The sequence below is a fragment of the Ylistrum balloti genome, unplaced genomic scaffold, assembly GCF_031769215.1.
Source record: "Ylistrum balloti isolate Yb309-2 unplaced genomic scaffold, AGI_CSIRO_Ybal_v1 Utg370542, whole genome shotgun sequence".
Taxonomy (NCBI): Eukaryota; Metazoa; Mollusca; class Bivalvia; order Pectinida; family Pectinidae; genus Ylistrum; species Ylistrum balloti.
This window is the reverse complement of record NW_026782344.1, coordinates 284,848-306,804: the sequence shown is the minus strand read 5'-3', so window position 1 is coordinate 306,804 and position 21,957 is coordinate 284,848. Positions and strand designations below refer to the sequence as shown.

The 21,957-nt window shown below is 33.6% G+C and overlaps 3 protein-coding genes across 3 annotated transcripts; all 3 read right to left on the bottom strand.

Annotated features, from left to right (window-relative positions):
* Positions 1-219: 219 nt before the first annotated feature.
* Positions 220-7,795, bottom strand: LOC132556064 (proton-coupled folate transporter-like). Its single transcript, XM_060220456.1, has 4 exons — positions 6,631-7,795; positions 5,740-5,823; positions 4,827-4,983; positions 220-373 (listed from the first exon to the last, which is right to left on the bottom strand). The coding sequence occupies exons 1-4, from the start codon at positions 7,793-7,795 to the stop codon at positions 220-222; spliced, it is 1,560 nt and encodes a 519-aa protein (XP_060076439.1).
* A 980-nt stretch (positions 7,796-8,775) lies between these two features.
* On the bottom strand, positions 8,776-16,364 carry LOC132556063 (proton-coupled folate transporter-like). The gene is made up of 6 exons (XM_060220455.1): positions 15,200-16,364; positions 14,309-14,392; positions 13,393-13,549; positions 9,986-10,069; positions 9,407-9,550; positions 8,776-8,929 (listed from the first exon to the last, which is right to left on the bottom strand). Exons 1-6 carry the CDS (start codon positions 16,362-16,364, stop codon positions 8,776-8,778), a joined length of 1,788 nt encoding a protein of 595 aa, XP_060076438.1.
* Positions 16,365-17,088: 724 nt separating this feature from the next.
* Positions 17,089-20,623, bottom strand: LOC132556062 (proton-coupled folate transporter-like). Its single transcript, XM_060220454.1, has 4 exons — positions 19,468-20,623; positions 18,125-18,208; positions 17,662-17,818; positions 17,089-17,242 (listed from the first exon to the last, which is right to left on the bottom strand). Exons 1-4 carry the CDS (start codon positions 20,621-20,623, stop codon positions 17,089-17,091), a joined length of 1,551 nt encoding a protein of 516 aa, XP_060076437.1.
* Between the last annotated feature and the right edge of the window lie 1,334 nt (positions 20,624-21,957).

Below are 21,957 nucleotides of genomic sequence, written 5' to 3'. Positions count from 1 at the left end.
TGTTATAAAAGTAACATAGAGTAAATTCTTTTAATATTGTTTTATTATATTAAATACAGAATATATATATACTGTAAATAAAGGCAACAAAATAATTGATAATATTCAGTCAATTAGTTTTAAACCTCAACAAGTATATGTGATGTAGGATATATATTTAGATATGTCTCAGATAGCATTGCATGCGCTGAAATATAATAGTGTCCAAGTAACACCTATTCACACCTCGCTTGATCTATTCCCACCCGAGTTAACATTGGATGAATGCTGTGTAGTCGACCCATAGGTTGCTATATCGCTTGTCCTTTTGTAAGCAGTACTAGTCCTTTTCGATCCAGCTTCTGGATGCATACCACCAAATAGACATATAATTCTGGAACAGTATGACAAGAATTATGTAATTAGGTTAATTTTTTTGATTTCAACAAATTTTATTGTCAAATTGACAAATAGATTGTAATTAGGTTACACAGGTGTCAGTCAATACAGAAAGGTGTGTTCTATTGGTATTGTGCAAAGTTTGTTCCCTGCTTTGCTTTCTCCAGGCTTTCTAGAGACTAAAACTTCTCAACCATTTGATACATCTGCTATAGAAAGACTCGGTGAGCATAAAAAGAATGGTCATTTTGCCAGATTAGCTCCAGGGTTTGGCCCACGTCCCACCGATCGAAGCGATTTAGGTGTATTCTCTAGCGTTATATTAATACAGTGAGTAAATATATTTTTGTATTCAATTATTGTGTGATTGAAAGAATACAGCTCAATTCGAAATAAGCCAAAGGCATTTTGTCTCCCAAAGCGTTTTCTTCAAGATAGTGACACAACTTGACATATTACAACGAGAACTAACATTACCATCAGCAGTACGAAAAAGTAGAGGCATGCAGCCACTAGGAAGGTAAATCCACGGAGGATCGTTACTGTTGCTTGGTAGATGTTGGTTGCTAAAGAGGTGCCCGCTATAGCCGTTAAGATCACTACGAGTTCATACACCAAGAGCCTTTAAAAGTATCAGATAAATAGAAATAAAGCAACGAGACTCATCTTACACAATGTGATAAAGGTAAAAAGAAATGACGTAGCGAGTCTCATCTCACAAAATGTGATAATGGTGGAAAAAGATATGAAGAATTGAGACTCATCTCACACAATGTAAAAAGAAATGAAGTAACGAGACTCATCTCACACAATGTGATAATGGTAAAAAGAAAAGAAGAAATGAGAAAATAACACTTATCCTATTTTCATTTATGTTATCTCTCTCTCTCTCTCTCTCTCTCTCTCTCTCATTTTGCATTTTTATGAAAAAAATTGGATATTCTTCAAAACATACTCAATGTAATAAATAATCATCAGCGGAAAATGAAAAATTGTTTCGTTGTTCTTATATCATGCAATGCGAAAATTACAGTAATTACCTTGCTTACTCTCCACCACCATCCGAGATAAAGCTGAGCGAATCAACACACCTTGTAACATGGACAGTACTCCAACGCTTGTTCTTGGATAAATAAAACTTGAATAGTCGTTCATTACTTTCCTACTTACAATGCAGACGTCCATGTGAATTCTTCTCAGCATAATTAAATTTTGTTATACGTGCATGCATCAGGAAAAGCGGTCCTTACAACACATTAGAGGTCGCGTTTTGTTAAAGGTATCTTCTGATATTCGTTTTAAAATGCCTCATAAACTGCTCTCGACAACAGAACGTAACGCTCTGCATCAACAGAGGTGAGACGCTGCAATAGGAAATGGCATTTACGTAGCCAGTAGTAAATGTGTATTGATGTGAAAGTATTGTATATTTCAGCTTTCCAATAATGACGAAAAAATAAGCGATTAAAGCATTTGTTACATTGTATACTTTGAATATAAACTTATGAGTGAAGTCTTCATTATTGCAACCATTCAGATGTCTAATAATGACATGGCAACGGACCTTCCTCGCTTCTATTTGATGTTATAACTTCAGAGAAATTCATATCAACAACATTTTATTGCTGGCTGGTCTAATAGGTCTATCAAGTCTTTACCAAAGCTTCTTACTAAGATTCTTGATATACCAATTCATGATTATTGTTTTTTTAGTAGCATTATGTAGATTTTAAAGAACCCAAAAAAGCTTTTGGCGAACTTGAGATATCCTCTTTAAGAAAACTCTATCAGAACAATGTTTTCTTTTTTCAATCTGTATAGCATTCGTTCTCTAGTTATGTATGCTCTTTCTTTTCGAAGAGATGTCGATAACCGTGCAAATGTATGGTTGGAAACTGTGATGAAGCGCATTTCGTGAAAATACGTCCAAAATAAAAACAGATAAATACGGAGATCGATATCATAGTAATAACCAAGATCCTTTCTGACAATATCTTTGTCGTGCTTTTGTTTGTTTTCATACGAAGCTGAATTTATTGAAGAGCTTATCAAAAGAGGTCACAAAGATCTTGCAAAGTAATTCCATTTTCATTTTCATATATATTGATGAAGTGTTGCCTTTCAATAACAACAAACTCATTGACCACGTCCATCGTATATACAGACTAGAATTGGAAATCAAAGACACGACAGACTTTTCTACGTCAGCTGCTTATCTCGATCCTTTCCTACAACGAAACCGTCATGAACAGCTTTTTATCAAATTGTATGATAAACGTGATGATTTCAATTTTAACTTGTACATTTTCCATTTCCTGATAGCGATGAACCTGCATCCCCAACCTATGGTGTTTACATGTACCATAATGTTATCATTGAAGACATTTATATTTCTTTGTACGATATGTCGTTGCATGTGTTTGATGCTCGTTAGTTTGCCTGTTGGTCCCGTTGTTGTATACCTTGTTCTCATTTAAGAACATGGCATTACTTAATATGTTTGACCAAGGTTTACATGACTTTTTTAAAGGCTGAATTTATCAATGAGTTTATTAACACAGGCCACAAAGATCTTGTCATGTCCTTGAACTTCACTTTTAGATAAAATATATGTTTACTGGTATTTTGAAAACGAGAAATTAATTAATGTCCATCGTATTTACCCACCTGAATTAGAAATCAAATACACGACAGAATCTACTATTCAGACATTTATCAAGATCATTTCCTACAACTAAAACAACAAGGACAGCTGTCCAGCTTTTTCATGAGTGATTCTTTACATTTTACTATAGTTTTTTTTCCAGTATTTCAACCAATGCTGCTTACAAGTCACAGCTGACTCTTTATTTAAAGGCGTGTTTGTAATATTGCAATATTTGTGTAAAATGTCGACAACTCACAAATATAATCACAAACCAGAGAATTGCAAGTAAATGAATCTCATTAGGAAATTTATGATCGCCATAGCGATATCATACAAATTTATTTTAATTTGCTCGTTAGTATACATCCGATACTGTTCACTTTGTTCTCAGTTACAAAGGTGACATTGCTTATTTGCAAGACGATTACCGCCAATGAAACATCTCGTTTTATTCTATTTGCACTTTTCCGGGGTCCTCGTAGTAGTCTTTTGTTAATTGAATTTAAGTTTAGAAATAAGAATGCTTTGATATGTTGGCATTTTGTTACTTGTTGTTGCTTTATTTGTAAAGTACTTAAAAGAAACAAAACATAATCTCCTTCACATGAACATGTATGCTTATGTAGCATATTTCTGGCATCCATGTACAAACAGTTCATGTCTTTTGAAACTTTTTTTGAAGATTACTATCATAATTGATCTTCTTACTTGATTCAGCTCTTGTCATAGACGCGAGTAGGAGGAACACAAAATTGGGTGATATCAACATCGATATCGATTTTTCAAAAGGTGCTATTTTGTAGTCTTCAGGAAAATGACAGAAATTGTGTCATCAATAAACAGAATAATTTCAACAATTTGAATTCTAGTGTCCACCTGAATTATTTCAACGATAAATAAAACAATATCCTATTTTCATGCAAATACTGCCGTACTCTGGTCTTATCGCTTAATGGCTTAATCTTTCTCCATATCTTGAAAACTATTCATATGGACATTATTTTTAAAAGATTTTGACAATGTTCTTTGTAGTGATATAAATAACACATTTATATTATCCAGAGGTTGAACTTTGAAAAAATGAATATCAATGTTAATATCAATATTCTTGTCACATTAATTAGCGCAGAGTGTACATCACTCCAAAAGTCTCCAGGATATATATCGAGGGCGATACATATCAACTATATCAGTTTGTATGTTGTAGGAGGAACTGTTGTAAATAAGACATGGAATGTGTATTTCCGGCAGTAAAATACTAAAAATAAACATTAATGGTGATGCCTGCCCCCTCCTTCCCCCAATCATCATCGCAGCATGTCCTTGTCTTATTACATTGTCATCAACGTCACAGAGTTTGGTTTTCAGAGTATTCACACAAACTGTGATAACATGATAATATACTGGGATGGAATTGACATCGGATCAGTTTTGTATTGTGAATGGTGTCTTTTTATGTTTACAGCAGAGAAGGAACCTGGGAAAATAAATGCGGTTTTGTTACCAACTAGATAAACTTGTACATATTGATTTAAGTTATCAAAAAACGTTAATATTAACAGTCAATCAACGCCAACTCCGGTTATGTATTTGTGGTCTTTGATATGTTGTATGATTATAATTTTCACATTTATTTTAATAAAATAAAGCATTTATTGGCAAAACAATGTTATAAACTCCATATTTATATCAGTATGATTTTTAGCATTGAAAAATCATAGTTGGCCTCCTAAACATATTATCAATTTACTATATGTTGTTATTGAGCATTACAAAGGTAATTTCAATGACTTATACTTACATGAACACAATCAACGATGTTAGGTTAAATACCCCCATTATAAGGAATACAAAACCGGCCATGAAAGTCTGAGTCCGAGCGTATATTTCGCTGAAGATAGTCTTGCCGACCATATTACATATGTTATCAATCACATATGTATTGCCAAATACAGCACCTTAAATATATAAGCATGATCACCATACACAACAACAATCACATATAAAATAAGAATTTCTAAATCAAATATTCTTCATTAAAATTAGTTTGTCTCATTTGGATTACATTACTTACTGCATTCGGCTACCATTATATCAAATCATAATAACATTCGAATTTCAAATTATAAATATATATATGATCTCAAGTGAGTTTCTTTCTTATTTTTTCTTACGATATTGTTTTAAACAAGTCTTAGGAGTTTCATTTTTGCGGGGTGTGGTAAGCAAACAATAAAGTTTTGAAGCGTGTTTTATAAAATTTCATATGAAATGAAAACAAAATCACAAACGTTATATTTTGGCAGGTTTCGGAAGAAAAAAGTGGAGGCTAAGCTCAAACGGAGGCAAATATTTTGGTTGCGTCATTTTCAATTAATGACATATCATTGTCGATATTACTTATTATTGTAAGTATTTTGATTCAGGTTGATACGATCCAGATCGTGAAGAATAGAACGCTCATAGTTTCTTCTGATTTAGATATATTTCATTGTGTATTTCTCACATGTGAATCGACAATAAACAAGGATCATTCTTAATTACAAATTCTGATATCTAAAAAAAGCCGTGCAAGATAAAAAGTGTAGTAAAAATGTATAATGAGAATTGCAACCTTTGTTTTAAATGGCTTTCAAATATATTTATAACCACTTCAAAAATAATTCTGAGGTGACCATTGACTACACAAAATGAGAACAATTTCCGGAAAATACCTTGTTTATCTTTTTCGATCAAGTTAGAGGCAAAAGCTCGGAGAAGAGGTCTAGACATGAGAGAGAGCATACCCGCCGCTGAACCTGCACGAAAAAAGAGTTAACCATTATTCAATGCACTTTACAACATATAATGATATAACAATATATATTGTGTTTGTCGTCTTCATCAATTCAACAATTTAAATCCTTATCATCATGGATGCGTGCTGAAAGAACGAAAAAGTTGCATATGTGATTTTTATCATCAGTTTGGTCTAATTTATGTAATCTTAATATTTTGTTAACGGTATAATGAAACGCCGCCAATTAATATGCAAAACTCACAACTTACAAATATTGGAAATATTAAAATATGTAAAAATGAAAACCAGTTAATAACAGGTTTGTGATCTTCAAAGGAAGTAATTGATAAAAATCCATAGAAAAATAAAAGTATTGCAAATTAATCATGAACTGCTTATTTTGTGCATGAATTTCCCGGAATGCATAGGTCAAAGGTCACTGTGCCAGTCTATTAACAAGGATTGATAGTTTGTATCATGTGTAAACATCTCATTAACAATTGTAATGGTTTATTAGTGTGTTAGATTTGAATAACACACTCCTTTTGTGATGGATCTAATTTTTGCACCAATGAGATGACAGTCTATATTGTTGTTTTAACGATATATCTAACAATGAGATTGTTTCAAAATACATCCAGCTTACGGTCACGCATAAAAGTGAGAAGGTAGTATAATAGTATTTATTTACCAGTAGATATGGAGTTTCAAAAATTATTTAACTAACTTATTCGTAACAAATCATGGATGGGGCGATAGCAAATTTAAAGCATGTACCACATTTAAATATATATATATATGTTTTTTATATTAACTTGATACTCACTTATATACAGCATCAGACTTGTGTCAGCAAAACCTGTAATAACTGAAGAAGCAATAGCGGATGTGATGGTGATCATGATCACTGTAACGTCAGGAAGGCACATCTGCAGCCACTTAACAACTACCAAACCAAAGAGGTATTTTAAAATATCGGTTCCGAATCCATACCACCCTATTTTACTTGAATCCCAACAAAATGGCGAACGAAGCTGATAAAGTGCTCCAATTGTAGAGTAATCCGATGCAGCCATAAGCAAGAGAAAAATAGTTAACATTGTCAAATTGAATGTTAAAACACTGCCAGTCAGGATATAAGATTTGCTTAAAAACATTCCAAAAATATTTTTTAGATGAACGCCTATTGTGATATGTTTGGTTGATCTAGGTAAACGTGTTTCCTTTATTGCAAACAGTGTAATGAAGAAACACACAGCGAATATTCCTGACGATGCTACCATGGGGTACAAATATCCAAACTCCTTTATCAGGTACCCAGTACCAACTTGAGCGGTACTTATACCAACCCCAGTTACCGCTTCGAATAATGCTACACCAAAAGCCCTCTTCTTGTTATTGTCCGTTTTGTCTGCAACAGATGCGCTCATCGCAATATAAAATGGGAAGTGGCCACCACTTATTCCCGACAAAACATACGGAATAAAGAAATAAACTAATGAAAGGTTTTTGTAAACAATAAAACTCTTGATAGCATATTGTAGACAGTAGCCGATACAGGAAATCATCATAAGCGGTTTTCTTCCAACGAAATCCGAATATGAACTATACATCATTATCATCGGAATAGCTATCCCATGTTCACATAGGGAAAAGTATAACAACCATAATGCCGCCTCTGACTGGTCTTTCTTTTCACTTTTGGCGCTGACACTGCCCCCACACGGATCTGGTGATATAGTTGTCGATGTGCTGTCATAAGAAGTGTTCATCACGTTGGTGCTCGAGTTTGAATTTTCCTCTACCCACTTATATACATACTGGTTTTTCGTCAAACCACCCATTTCTGACCCTATCAGAAACAGAATGATCAAAACCACACGAAAACATATATCCAATAAAGACGTAGAAGAATCCGATGGATTTTTCTCAGTTCGCTCTTCCTCTTGATGATTATCCAAAAGAGTTTTTGTTTCTAAATCAGAAGTCATCTTTCTTACCTTTGCTTCGATGATGAAAATTAATATAGGTAATAATATCAAGATACTGACACCTTTTCAAATGCATATGCACATTATATTGACCCAGTTGAACATTTGTTGATAACATGTATCGGATAAATATGTATGTATCACCAAACTGCAAACATCTGATGCAACGACAGATAGTACCTTACCAGATGCGCATTATTTTGACCCAGTTTGCTGATAACATGTATCGGGTAAATATGTAAATGTGCAATATCACCTATTTTGAAGTCGTGTTTAGGTAATGAGATGACGTCACACACTCAGATATGGCATTGTGACGTTACATTGATGACAATACATAAGAGGCGAAGTGTCCGTTCTCTATAACTGTTCCAAGGATACTAGATAATGTGACAACAAGGATCTTAATTTCGTTTGGCAATATATTATATGTCATTGATGAACCTTGTCACATACTTATCATTTTAGCGAGCCTTAAATCAAAGACGAGTTTCATAACATTTGCTGTTTACGTAATTAAGATAACACATACACATCTGGAAATTTTGCCAAAATTGAAATGTTTGCGAAAAGATATTTGAATTCTACTTAATGTGGATATTTTTCAATGTAAATGGCACGTTAAAAGTTGGTTGAGCTGAATTTCCGCTCAAGACCATGCACATATGGTAGCTTCATGTTTAAGACTTTCAGTAAACTGTCTTTTGTACAACATAATGTTTGCATTCTTTAGTACAAAGCATAGTACATATAAATATGTATGTTATAAAAGTAACAAAGAGTAAATTCTTTTAATGTTGTTTTATTATCTTAAATACAGAATATATATATACTGTAAATAAAGGCAACAAAATAATTGATAATATTCAGTCAATTAGTTTTACACCTCAACAAGTATATGTGATGTAGGATATATGTTTAGATATGTCTCAGATAGCATTGCATGCGCTGAAATATAATAGTGTCCAAGTAACACCTATTCACACCTCGCTTGATCTATTCCCACCCGAGTTCACATTGGATGAATGCTGTGTAGTCGACCCATAGGTTGCTATATAGCTTGTTCTTTTGTAAGCAGTACTAGTCCTTTTCGATCCAGCTTCTGGATGCATACCACCAAATAGACATATAATTCTGGAACAGTATGACAAGAATTATGTAATTAGGTTAATTTTTTTGATTTCAACAAATTTTATTGTCAAATTGACAAATAGATTGTAATTAGGTTACACAGGTGTCAGTCAATACAGAAAGGCGTGTTCTATTGGTATTGTGCAAAGTTTGTTCCCTGCTTTGCTTTCCCCAGGGTTTCTAGAGACTAAAACTTCTCAACCATTTGATACATCTGCTATAGAAAGACTCGGTGAGCATAAAAAGAATGATCATTTTGCCAGATTAGCTCCAGGGTTTGGCCCACGTCCCACCGATCGAAGCGATTTAGGTGTATTCTCTAGCGTTATATTAATACAGTGAGTAAATATATTTTTGTATTCAATTATTGTGTGATTGAAAGAGTACAGCTCAATTCGAAAAAAGCCAAAGGCATTTCGTCTCCCAAAGCGTTTTCTTCAAGATAGTCACACAACTTGACCTATTACAATGAGTACTTACATTACCAACAGCACTACAAAAAAGTATGCAGCCACTAGGAAGGTAAATCCACGGAGGATCGTTACTGTTGCTTGGTAGATGTTGGTTGCTAAAGAGGTGCCCGCTATAGCCGTTAAGATCACTACGAGTTCATACACCAAGAGCCTTTAAAAGTATCAGATAAATAGAAATAAAGCAACGAGACTCATCTCACACAATGTGATAAAGGTAAAAAGAAATGACGTAGCGAGTCTCATCTCACAAAATGTGATAATGGTGGAAAAAGATATGAAGAATTGAGACTCATCTCACACAATGTTAAAAGAAATGAAGTAACGAGACTCATCTCATACAATGTTATAAAGGTAAAAAGAAAAGAAGAAATGAGAAAATAACACTTATCCTATTTTCATTTATGTTATCTCTCTCTCTCTCTCTCTCTCTCTCTCTCTCTCTCTCTCTCTCTCTCATTTTGCGTTTTTATGAAAAATTTGGGTATTCTTCAAAACATACTCAATAGTTAATAAATAATCATCAGCGGAAAATGAAAAATTGTTTCGTTGTTCTTATATCATGCAATGCGAAAGTTACAGTAATTACCTTGCTTTCTCACCACCACCATCACAGATAAAGCTGAACGAATCGCCACACCTTGTAACATGGACAGTACTCCAACGCTTGTTCCTGGAAAAATAAAACTTGAATAGTCGTTCATTACTTTTCCTACTTACAATGCAGACGTCCATGTAAATGCTTCTCAGTATAATTAAATTTTGTTATACGTGCATGCATCAGGAAAAGCGGTCCTTACAACACATTAGAGGTCGCGATTTGTTAAAGGTATCTTCTGATATTCGTTTTAAATGTATCATAAACTGCTCTCGACAACTGAACGTAACGCTCTGCATCAACAGAGGTGAGACGCTGCAATAGGAAATGGCATTTACGTAGCCAGCAGTAAATGTTTATTGATGTGAAAGTATTGTATATTTCAGCTTTCCAATAATGACGAAAAAATAAACGATTAAAGAATTTGTTACATTGTATACTTTGAATATAAACTTATGAGTGAAGTCTTCATTATTGCAACCATTCAGATGTCTAATAATGACATGGCAACGGACCTTCCTCGCTTCTATTTGATGCTATAACTTCAGAGAAATTCATATCAACAACATTTTATTGCTGGCTGGTCTAATAGTTCTATCAAGTCTTTACCAAAGCTTCTTACTAAGATTCTTGATATACCAATTCATGATTATTTTTTTAGTAGCATTATGTAGATTTTAAAGAACCCAAAAAAGCTTTTGGCGAACTTGAGATATCCTCTTTAGGAAAACTCTATCAGAACAATGTTTTCTTTTTTCAATCTGTATAGTATTCGTTTTCTAGTTATGTACGCTTTTTTCCGAAGAGATGTCGATGACCGTACAAATGTATGGTTGGAAACTGTGATGAAGCGCATTTCGTGAAAATACGTCCAAAATAAAAACAGATAAATACGGAGATCGATATCATAGTAATAACCAAGATCCTTTCTGACAATATCTTTGTCGTGCTTTTGTTTGTTTTCATACGAAGCTGAATTTATTGAAGAGCTTATCATAAAAGGTCACAAAGATCTTGCAAAGTCATTTCATTTTCATTTTCATATATATTGATGAAGTGTTGCCTTTCAATAACAACAAACTCATTGACCACGTCCATCGTATATACAGACCAGAATTGGAAATCAAAGACACGACAGACTCTTCTACATCAGCTGCTTATCTCGATCCTTTCCTACAACGAAACCGTCATGAACAGCTTTTTATCAATCTGTATGATAAACGTGATGATTTCAATTTTAACTTGTACATTTTCCATTTCCTGATAGCGATGAACCTGCATCCCCAACCTATGGTGTTTACATGTACCATAATGTTATCATTGAAGACATTTATATTTCTTTGTACGATATATCGTTGCATGTGTTTGATGCTCGTTATTTTGCCTGTTGGTCCCGTTGTTGTATACCTTGTTCTCATTTAAGAACATGGCATTACTTAATATGTTTGACCAAGGTTTACATGACTTTTTTAAAGGCTGAATTTATCAATGAGTTTATTAACACAGGCCACAAAGATCTTGTCATGTCCTTGAACTTCACTTTTAGATAAAATATATGTTTACTGGTATTTTGAAAACGAGAAATTAATTAATGTCCATCGTATTTACCCACCTGAATTAGAAATCAAATACACGACAGAATCTACTATTCAGACATTTATCAAGATCATTTCCTACAACTAAAACAACAAGGACAGCTGTCCAGCTTTTTCATGAGTGATTCTTTACATTTTGCTATAGTTTCTTTCCAGTATTTCAACCAATGCTGTTTACAAGTCACAGCTGACTCTTTATTTAAAGGCGTGTTTGTAATATTGCAATAGTTGTGTAAAATGTCGACAACTCACAAATATAATCACAAACCAGAGAATTGCAAGTAAATGAATCTCATTAGCAAATTTATGATCGTCATATCGATATCATACAAATTTATTTGAATTTGCTCGTTAGTATACATCCGATACTGTTCACTTTGTTCTCAGTTACAAAGGTGACATTGCTTATTTGCAAGACGATTACCGCCAATGAAACATCTCGTTTTATTCTATTTGTACTTTCCCGGGGTCCCCGTAGTGGTTTTTCTTTTGTTAATTGAATTTGAGTTTAGAAATAAGAATGCTTTGACATGTTGGCACTTTCTTATTTGTTATTGCTTTATTTGTAAAGTACTTAAAAGAAACAAAACATAATCTCCTTCACATGAACATGTATGTTAATGTAGCATATTTCTGTCATCCATGTACAAACAGTTCATGTCTTTTGAAACTTTTTTTGAAGATTACTATCATAATTGATCTTCTTACTTGATTCAGCTCTTGTCATAGACGCGAGTAGGAGGAACACAAAATTGGGTGATATCAACATCGATATCGATTTTTCAAAAGGTGCTATTTTGTAGTCTTCAGGAAAATGACAGAAATTGTGTCATCAATAAACAGAATAATTTCAACAATTTGAATTCTAGTGTCCACCTGAATTATTTCAACGATAAATAAAACAATATCCTATTTTCATGCAAATACTGCCGTACTCTGGTCTTATCGCTTAATGGCTTAATCTTTCTCCATATCTTGAAAACTATTCATATGGACATTATTTTTAAAAGATTTTGACAATGTTCTTTGTAGTGATATAAATAACACATTTATATTATCCAGAGGTTGAACTTTGAAAAAATGAATATCAATGTAAATATCAATATTCTTGTCACATGAATTAGCGCAGAGTGTACATCACTCCAAAAGTCTCCAGGATATATATCGAGGGCGATACATATCAACTATATCAGTTTGTATGTTGTAGGAGGAACTGTTGTAAATAAGACATGGAATGTGTATTTCCGGCAGTAAAATACTAAAAATAAACATTAATGGTATATGCCTGCCCCCTCCTTCCCCCAATCATCATCGCAGCATGTCCTTGTCTTATTACATTGTCATCAACGTCACAGAGTTTGGTTTTCACAGTTTTCACACAAACTGTGATAACATGATGATATGTTGGGATGGGATTGACATCGGATCAGTTTTGTATGGTGAATGGTCTCGTTTTAGGTTTACAGCAGAGAAGGAACCTGGGAAAAGAAAATGTGGTTTTGTTAACAACTATATAAACTTGTACATATTGATTTAAGTTATCAAAACGCGTTAATATTAACAGTCAATCAACGTCATCTTCGGTTTTGTATTTGTGTTCTTTGATATGTTTTGTCATCATAATTTTCACATTTATTTTAATAAGATGAAGCATTTATTGGCAAAACAATATTATAAATTCCATATTTATATCAGTATGATTTTTAGCATTGAAAAATCATAGTTGGCCTCCTAAACATATTATCAATTTACTATATGTTGTTATTGAGCATTACAAAGGTAATTTCAATGACTTATACTTACATGAACACAATCAACGATGTTAGGTTAAATACCCCCATTATAAGGAATACAAAACCGGCCATGAAAGTCTGAGTCCGAGCGTATATTTCGCTGAAGATAGTCTTGCTGAGCATACTACATATGTTTTCAATCACATATGTATTGCCAAATACAGCACCTTTAATATATAAGCATGATCACCATACACAAAAACTAATCACATATAAAATAATTTCTAAATCAAATATTCTTCATTAAAATTAGTTTGTCTCATTTGGATTACATTACTTACTGCATTCGGCTACCATTATATCAAATCATAATAACATTCGAATTTCAAATTATAAATATATATATGATCTCAAGTGAGTTTCTTTCTTATTTTTTCTTACGATATTGTTTTAAACAAGTTTTAGAAGTTTCATTTTTGCGGGGTTTGGTAAGCAAACAATAAAGTTTTGAAGCGTGTTTTATAAAATTTCATATGAAATGAAAACAAAATCACAAACGTTATATTTTGGCAGGTTTCGGAAGAAAAAAGTGGAGGCTAAGCTCAAACGGAGGCAAATATTTTGGTTGCGTCATTTCCAATTAATGGCATATTATTGTCGATATTACTTATTATTGTAAGTATTTTGATTCATGTTAATCCGATCCAGAACGGGAAGAATAAAACGTTCATAGTTTCCTCTTTATTTAGATACATTTCATTGTGTTTTCTCACATGTGAATCGACAATAAACAAGGATCATTCTTAATTACAAATTCTGATATCTAAAAAAGCCGTGCAATATAAAAGGTCTAGTAAAAATGTATAATGAGAATTATCATCGCAACCTTTGTTTTAAATGGCTTTCAAATATATATATAAGCACTTTAAAAATAATTCTGAAGTGACCATTGACTACACAAAATGAGAACCATTTCCAGAAAATACCTTGTTTATCTTTTTCAATCAAGTTAGATGAAAAAGCTCGGAGAAGAGGTCTAGACATGAGAGAGAGCATACCCGCCCCTGAGCCTGCATGAAAAAAAAGAGTAAACCGTTATTCAATGCACTTTACAACATATAATGATATAACAATATATATTGTGTTTGTCATCTTCAACAATTCAACAATTTAAATCCCTTGTCATCATGGATGAGTGCTGAAAGAACGTAAAAGTTCCATGTGTGATTTTTATCATTAGTTTGGTCTAATGTAAGTAATCTTAATATTTTGTTAACGGTATAATGAAACACCGTTAATTAATATGTAAAACTCACAACTTACTAATACTGGAAATATTAAAATCTGTAAAAATGAAAAACAGTTAATAACAGGTTTGTGATCTTCAAAGGAAGTAACTGATAAAAATCCTTAGAAAAAGAAAAGTATTGCAAAACTACCGTGAACTGCTTATTTTGTGCATGAATTTCCCGGAATGCATAGGTCAAAGGTCACTGTGCCAGTCTATTAACAAGGATTGATAGTTTGTACCACCTGTAAACGTCTCATTAACAATTGTAATGGTTTATTAGTTAGTTAGAGTTGAATAACACACTCCTTTTGCGATAGATCTAATTTTTGTACCAATGAGATGACACTTTATATTGTTGTTTTAACGATATATCTAACAATAAGATTGTTTCAAACTACTTTTAGCTTACGGCCACGCATAAAAATGAGAAGGTAGTATAATAGTATTTATTTACCAGTAGATATGGAGTTTCAAAAATGATTTTATTAACTCATTCGTAACGAATCATGGATGAGGCGATAGCAAATTTAAACCACATTTTGAAAATATATATATGTTTTTTTTTTTATATTTACTTGATACTCACTTATATACAGCATCAGACTTGTGTCAGCAAAACCTGTAATAACTGAAGAAGCAATAGCGGATGTGATGGTGATCATGATCACTGTACCGTCAGGAAGGCACATCTGCAGCCACTTAACAACTACCAAACCAAAGAGGTATTTTAAAATATCGGTTCCGAATCCATACCACCCTATTTTTCTTGAATCCCAACAAAATGGCGAACGAAGCTGATAAAGTACTCCAATTGTAGAGGAATCCGATGCAGCCATAAGCAAGAGAAAAATAGTTAACATTGTCAAATTGAATGTTAAAACACTGCCAGTCAGGATGTAAGATTTGCTTAAAAACATTCCAAAAATATTTTTGAGATGAACGCCAATTGTGATATGTTTAGTTGATCTAGGTAAACGTGTGTCCTTTATCGCAAACAGTGTAATGAAGAAACACACAGCGAATATTCCTGACGCTGCTACCATGGGGTACATATATCCAAAACTCTTTATCAGGTACCCAGTACCAACTTGAGCGGAACTCACACCAACCCCAGTTACCGCTTCGAATAATGCTATACCAAAAGCCCTCTTCTTGTTACTGTCCGTTTTGTCTGCCACAGATGCTGTCATCGCAATATAAAATGGGTAGTGGCCACCACTTATTCCCGCCAAAACATATGGAATAAAGAAATAAACTAACGAAAGATTTTTGTAAACAATAAAACCCTTGGTAGCATATTGTAGACAGTAGCCGATACAGGAAATTATCATAAGCGGTTTTCTTCCAACGAAATCCGAATATGAACTATACATCAATATCATCGGAATAGCTATCCCATGCTCACATAGGGAGAAGTATAACAACCATAATGCAGCCTCTGACTGGTCTTTCTTTTCACTTTTGGCGCTGACACTGCCCCCACACGGATCTGGTGATATAGTTGTCGATGTGCTGTCATAAGAAGTGTTCATCACGTTGGTGCTTGAGTTTGAATTTTCCTCTACCCACTTATATACATACTGGTTTTTCGTCAAACCACCCATTTGTAACCCTATCACAAACAGAATGATCACAACCACACGAATAAATATATCCAATAAAGACGTAGAAGAATCCAATGGACTTTTCTCAGTTCGCTCTTCCTCTTGATGATTATCCAAAAGAGTTTTTGTTTCTAAATCAGAAGTCATCTTTCTTACCTTTGCTTCGATGATGAAAATTAATATAGGTGATAATATCAAGATACTATGGCATTTCCAAATGCATATGGAGATACATTATATTGACCCAGTTGACTATTTGTTGATAACTTGTATCGAGTAAATATGTATGTCAAGTTCATTATATGTATCACCAAACTGCAAGCATCTCATAACACCGTATCTCATACAACGACAGATAGTACCTTACCAGATAAAAGCATATCAGCATATCCATATGCTGTACATATTTAACATACATACGTTATACGTTATTATCGCGATTCCGTGGTGTTTATATGCTCGAGGATCATAACTCGTATACCCAGAAGTCAGATGATAGCTGGCTAATAGGATGAAGCAATTAAGAATTGACGTCTTTTTGGTTTTGTTTTGCGACATTGTCTGGTTTTATTAGAAGAATTTATATTCTATTGACTTCGTTATTTCATCCTCAGGACATATTGTAAACAAATCCTTAATTTGAATATTGTTTTATTATCTTAAATACAGAATATGTAGATACTGTAAATAAAGGCAAAAAATGATTTATAATGTTCAATCAATCAATTTTACACCTCAACGAGATCACAAGTAAGTATACATGATGTAGAATATATGTATAAATATGTCTTTAATACACAAAAATACACATGGAACTCTCAGATAGCATTGCAACCGCTGAAAAATATGATAGCGTCCAAGTAACACCTATTCACACCTCGCTTGATATATTCCCACCCGAGTTCACATTGGATGGATGCTGTGTAGTTGACCCATAGGTTGCTATATCGCTTGTCCTTTTGTAAGCAGTACTAGTCCTTTTCGATCCAGCTTCTGGATGCATACCACCAAATATACATATAATTCTGGAACAGTATGATAAGAATTACGTAATTAGGTTATACAGGTGTCAGTCAATACAGAAAGGGTACAGTAATAATATCAGGCGTGTTTTTATTGGTATTGTGCTCCCTAATTTCCCCAGGCTTTCTAGAGACTACAACTTCTCAACCATTGATACATCCACTAAAGAAAGACACGGTAAGCATGAAAACAATTATCATGTTGCCAGATTAGCTCCAGGGTTCGGCCCACGTCCTACCGATCGAAGCGATTTAGATGTATTCTCTAACGTTATATTAATACAGTAAATATATTTTTGTATTCAATTATTGTGTGATTGAAAGAGTACAGCTCAATTCGAAAAAAGCCAAAGGCATTTCGTCTCCCAAAGCGTTTTCTTCAAGATAGTCACACAACTTGACATATTACAATGAGTACTTACATTACCAACAGCACTACGAAAAAGTAGAGGCATGCAGCCACTAGGAAGGGAAATCCACGGAGGATCGTTACTGTTGCTTGGTAGATGTTGGTTGCTAAAGAGGTGCCCGCTATAGCCGTTAAGATCACTACGAGTTCATACACCATAAAGAAAGAGCCTTTAAAAGTATCAGATAAATAGAAATAAAGCAACGAGACTCATCTCACACAATGTGATAAAGGTAAAAAGAAATGAAGTAACGGGACTCATCATACACAACATGATAAGGAAATGAGAAAAGAACACCTATCCGATTTTCACTGATGTTATGTTTTTCTTTTCTCTCTTTTTTCGAATTTTTATGAAAAATATGAGTATTCTTCGAAACATACTCAATAGGTTCTCTAATAAATAATCATTAGCGGAAAATGAAAAATTGTGTCGTTTTTCTTATATTAAGCCACGTGAAAATTACAGTAATCACCTTGCTTACTCTCTATCACCATCCGGGATAAAGCTGAGCGAATCACCACACCTTGTAACATGGACAGTACTCCAACGCTTGTTCCTGGATAAATAAAACTTGTTCATTACTTATCCCTACATACATTGTAGAAAATACTTAAATATAATAAAGGATTGTCATCTTCAAGTTCAGATATATTTGTTCATATACCAGAAGACTGAGCACTGGAGATCGTGCTTTACAATGAAGTACATGAATTACTTGATGAGTGAATACTATTTCAGTTTTAAACATTTCATCTGCGTATATCCACGTCCACGACCATTACAAAAGTTACAAAATACACACAAATGAATAGCACCTTTTGACATAAATTTAGAGCTTCAGTACAGCCAAAACTTATCAAACTGCATCATATAGCTGTTTCATCCTACGGGCCTATATGTTGGAGCCGTGGAGGCGACTGAGGAAAATCCAAAGTGATCGCAATAAAAGTCAAATCCATTATAAAGGAAATGCCACCTTTGCCGATTGACGTGATCGACTAAAGATACCACGACGTAGCCTTAACAAAGCGAAAATAATTATATCCTGTAAATAAAAAACTTTCACTCTAAATTACTTATATTTGCAGGGTTCATATTTTGCTCTTCGATAAATAGTTATTTTCAAAGTCCATCATCATAATAAATAAGTAAAAACTTATGGTATGAATTAATGATTTTTTCATTTATTCTACAAGCTTTACATTCTTCTTTTTCATCCTCATATCATTATAATAATGTACAAATATTTTTCTCTTTTGTTTCAAAAAACACTATAAAAATGCAGAATGTTCCACCCGCGAAATGTAAGTAATCAGCGTCAACTGATTTTAACATTACTCTTAGATGACATAGAAGATTGCACAGAATGCTTATGGTAAAGATAACTATAATGTTATGACAGTAGTAGCCTCCGAAAAGTAGGTTGGGAGATATGGCGGCACGGAGAGATATAGAAATGTAGAAAAAGAAACAAACGAAAGATAAATAGATATGGATTGAAAATGTTTGTTTATTCCCCAAAACAGCAATTATTATATTTCAATTAATAGATCATTTTGTACATTTTCTATCAATATAAATATATTTTTTAGTGCATGGTCATATGCTAATTTGTGGAAATGGTCTGTTTACGAAAAGATATTGTTACGTGTTATATCTTATGTCATAAACCATGGTCTTAGATAGCGTTAATCCGTACACAAAAATGAAGTACAATAATCAGACACTTCATTGAAACCTAGAACTAGGTATAATTTGTAAATAGTTTGCAGCCAGTAATTTCATATAAAAAGGGAGGAAAATAAATGATCTTACCCAAATAAAGCATCCATGATTGTGAAGCAAGACCCATTACGACTTTGTTGCTGATCGACGACATTAGCCCTATAATAGCTAAAGGTTCGTCCTTTCCGTGTTTCACGAACAGTTTTAGCAACATTGCTCCTATCGTTGTATGGATCAAAGACGTTGATGCCGAGTACCAGCCAATGCTTTTCGAGTTCCAACAAAATGGAAACCCCATGTAGTAGATCGTTGATATTCCAGATACTGCCATACCGGAAATTTCTAGAGATATGAACATGAAAAAGCAGTAAAAGAACTTCCATCGTTTATTGCCATGGATCTGTGTTTTGTCATACAAAAATGACATAGAATCTTTGAAAATCTCAAACGTTGGTTTCTTTTTGGATTTCCGTTGTAGCGTTTCTGGTACAAAACCGATTATAAAGATAACCATGAAAATATTAAGACCAGCAGTCAATACTACTGGGAAGAAGTACCCCATGCTTGATATCATATATCCAGCTCCAATTTTGGCTGCAAAAGTTCCTATTCCTAGAAACACGTCCACAAGAGCCAGCGCCGTCGTTCTTGTTTGATTCCTTTCAGTTGTATCTGCAATACTAGCATTAGTTGCAATACTGAATAAGTACCTACAGCCAGTTAAACCCTCCACACCTGCTGCGATCACGAAGAAATACATTGGTAACTTCATGTAAATGGCGACAGCTTTTATTCCATATTCTAGAAACATACCAACCGTAGATATCAAAAATAACGGTTTACGGCCTATTTTGTCTGAGTATATTCCAAACAGCATTACAATTGGAAGAGTTGTTACATGTTCGACAGTATTACAATAGAACGACCATTTTGCAGCAAGCTTTTGTCCCATTATTTCGTCCATAGAACTTTCGTTTAATTTTTTACCGCATGCATTTTTTGTCACATTTTGATGTCTTAAAATGGTTGAGTTGGCGGTTCTTGATAAATCTCTCGTAAATTGAACGATATACTGACTCTTAGCTTCGGATCCAAAATCTAACACAAGTGATGAAAATACAACTGCAATTACAAACGCTTTGTTGCTCGTCACAGGAGAAGTAATGCATTTTACCTTGCCGTTCGTTTGACCTTTGGAAGAGTCAATACTACTTACAAGTACAGAACGTTCCCTCTTAGGTACCATAGTGAGCTATTGCGATGTTACATACAAACAGAAAACTTTTTAAAAAGTCTGCTGAATTATGGCATCATGTCGAGACTTTTGGACACTGATAAAAGCGAATATAGGCTTAAACATCGACCATCGTAATTTATCCTTATACTGTCCGCTTGCAGTTGTGTATTAAAATCAAATCATGATAAATGTCCTTGTTATGTAGATAAACATCTATATTTGCACATATAGTTCACATATGTATATTGATTGTACATACAATGTATCATTCTCATTTGCATAGTGTGTTATGGCTATAAAAGCATTCTTAAAATGAATTTTATTCGTTTGTAATATATGTGTAAATTGGTTGATTCATTTTTGATAAATTGATTGGGATTTATTTTCGTTGAAATTATGGATAATCTTAATCCATCAGAATATCCACGAAATCATAAAAGGTTTAAAGTTGACATGAATCATGGTACTAAAGGATTCGATGACGAAATTAAGAGCCAACGAAAATGTATGCTTTTGGAAAACAACGAAATTTGAGCCACAAGAAAATATATCACAGTAAATGACGATCTAACCACGGAATGAAGAGTCAACGAAAATGTATCGTTTTGGAAAACCACGAAATTTGAGTCACAGTGCTTGCAATTCGTTCAGTGAAAGAATATTCTTACTGCAATCGGTAGATATACTTTGTGGGAAAATTTCTCCTATATGCTTACTTTATTGCTAGGCATGACTAAACCCTGAATTGGGGAATGTATGATTCCATAGCAAAGAGAAATTACGTTTCAAGGAATACTGAAACAATCAGAAATGGGTTAACTAAAGAGCACGCTGGCATGAAAAAACTAATTTAACTGGATATATTTGATGAATTGTCGAACAGGTTTATTATGAATATTATATCAGATAGACCTGAGAGATAGCATAGCCTCCAAGTATATCACTATTGGTAGCTTCAAAAGTTGTGTATTTACATCATAATATCGGTCATGTAGATAGTAACACTGTATGCATACACGGTCAAGGTAGAGATTTATAGACGAGGTATGATAAAACGTTATGTCAACAAAATTGTTACTGATAGGAATGATTTATGTACAATGAATACATATCCAATGCAATGGATAACACTCAAAGGAAAGATTTTTTTAAATATTGTGTAGATTTTAAGTGGTTAGTAGATATACCTTAATTAGTAACTTACCAACTGGCAGAGTATATACTTTCATCCATGACTTTTATCCTGTCAGTTCTGTATTGGAATTGGTAGATTCGTTCGTAATATTTACAACAATTTCATTTACATGGAGTTGTTTTGGTTGGTAGCTCATTCGGTAGAGTTT

Coding starts and splice junctions, on each gene's coding strand:
- LOC132556064 (XM_060220456.1), bottom strand. CDS start 7,795: ATGACTTCTGATTTAGAAACAAAAACTCTTTTGGATAATCATCAAGAG. Junction 5,824..6,630: donor AAGTCTGATGCTGTATATAA/GTGAGTATCAAG, acceptor TTTTTCGTGCAG/GTTCAGCGGCGGGTATGCTC. Junction 4,984..5,739: donor GATCGAAAAAGATAAACAAG/GTATTTTCCGGA, acceptor TATATATTTAAG/GTGCTGTATTTGGCAATACA.
- LOC132556063 (XM_060220455.1), bottom strand. CDS start 16,364: ATGACTTCTGATTTAGAAACAAAAACTCTTTTGGATAATCATCAAGAG. Junction 9,551..9,985: donor GGTGGTGGTGAGAAAGCAAG/GTAATTACTGTA, acceptor ATACTTTTAAAG/GCTCTTGGTGTATGAACTCG. Junction 8,930..9,406: donor TTTGTAGTGCTGTTGGTAAT/GTAAGTACTCAT, acceptor ATACTGTTCCAG/AATTATATGTCTATTTGGTG.
- LOC132556062 (XM_060220454.1), bottom strand. CDS start 20,623: ATGGTACCTAAGAGGGAACGTTCTGTACTTGTAAGTAGTATTGACTCT. Junction 18,209..19,467: donor ATCATGGATGCTTTATTTGG/GTAAGATCATTT, acceptor TTATTTATCCAG/GAACAAGCGTTGGAGTACTG. Junction 17,243..17,661: donor TTCGTAGTGCTGTTGGTAAT/GTAAGTACTCAT, acceptor ATACTGTTCCAG/AATTATATGTATATTTGGTG.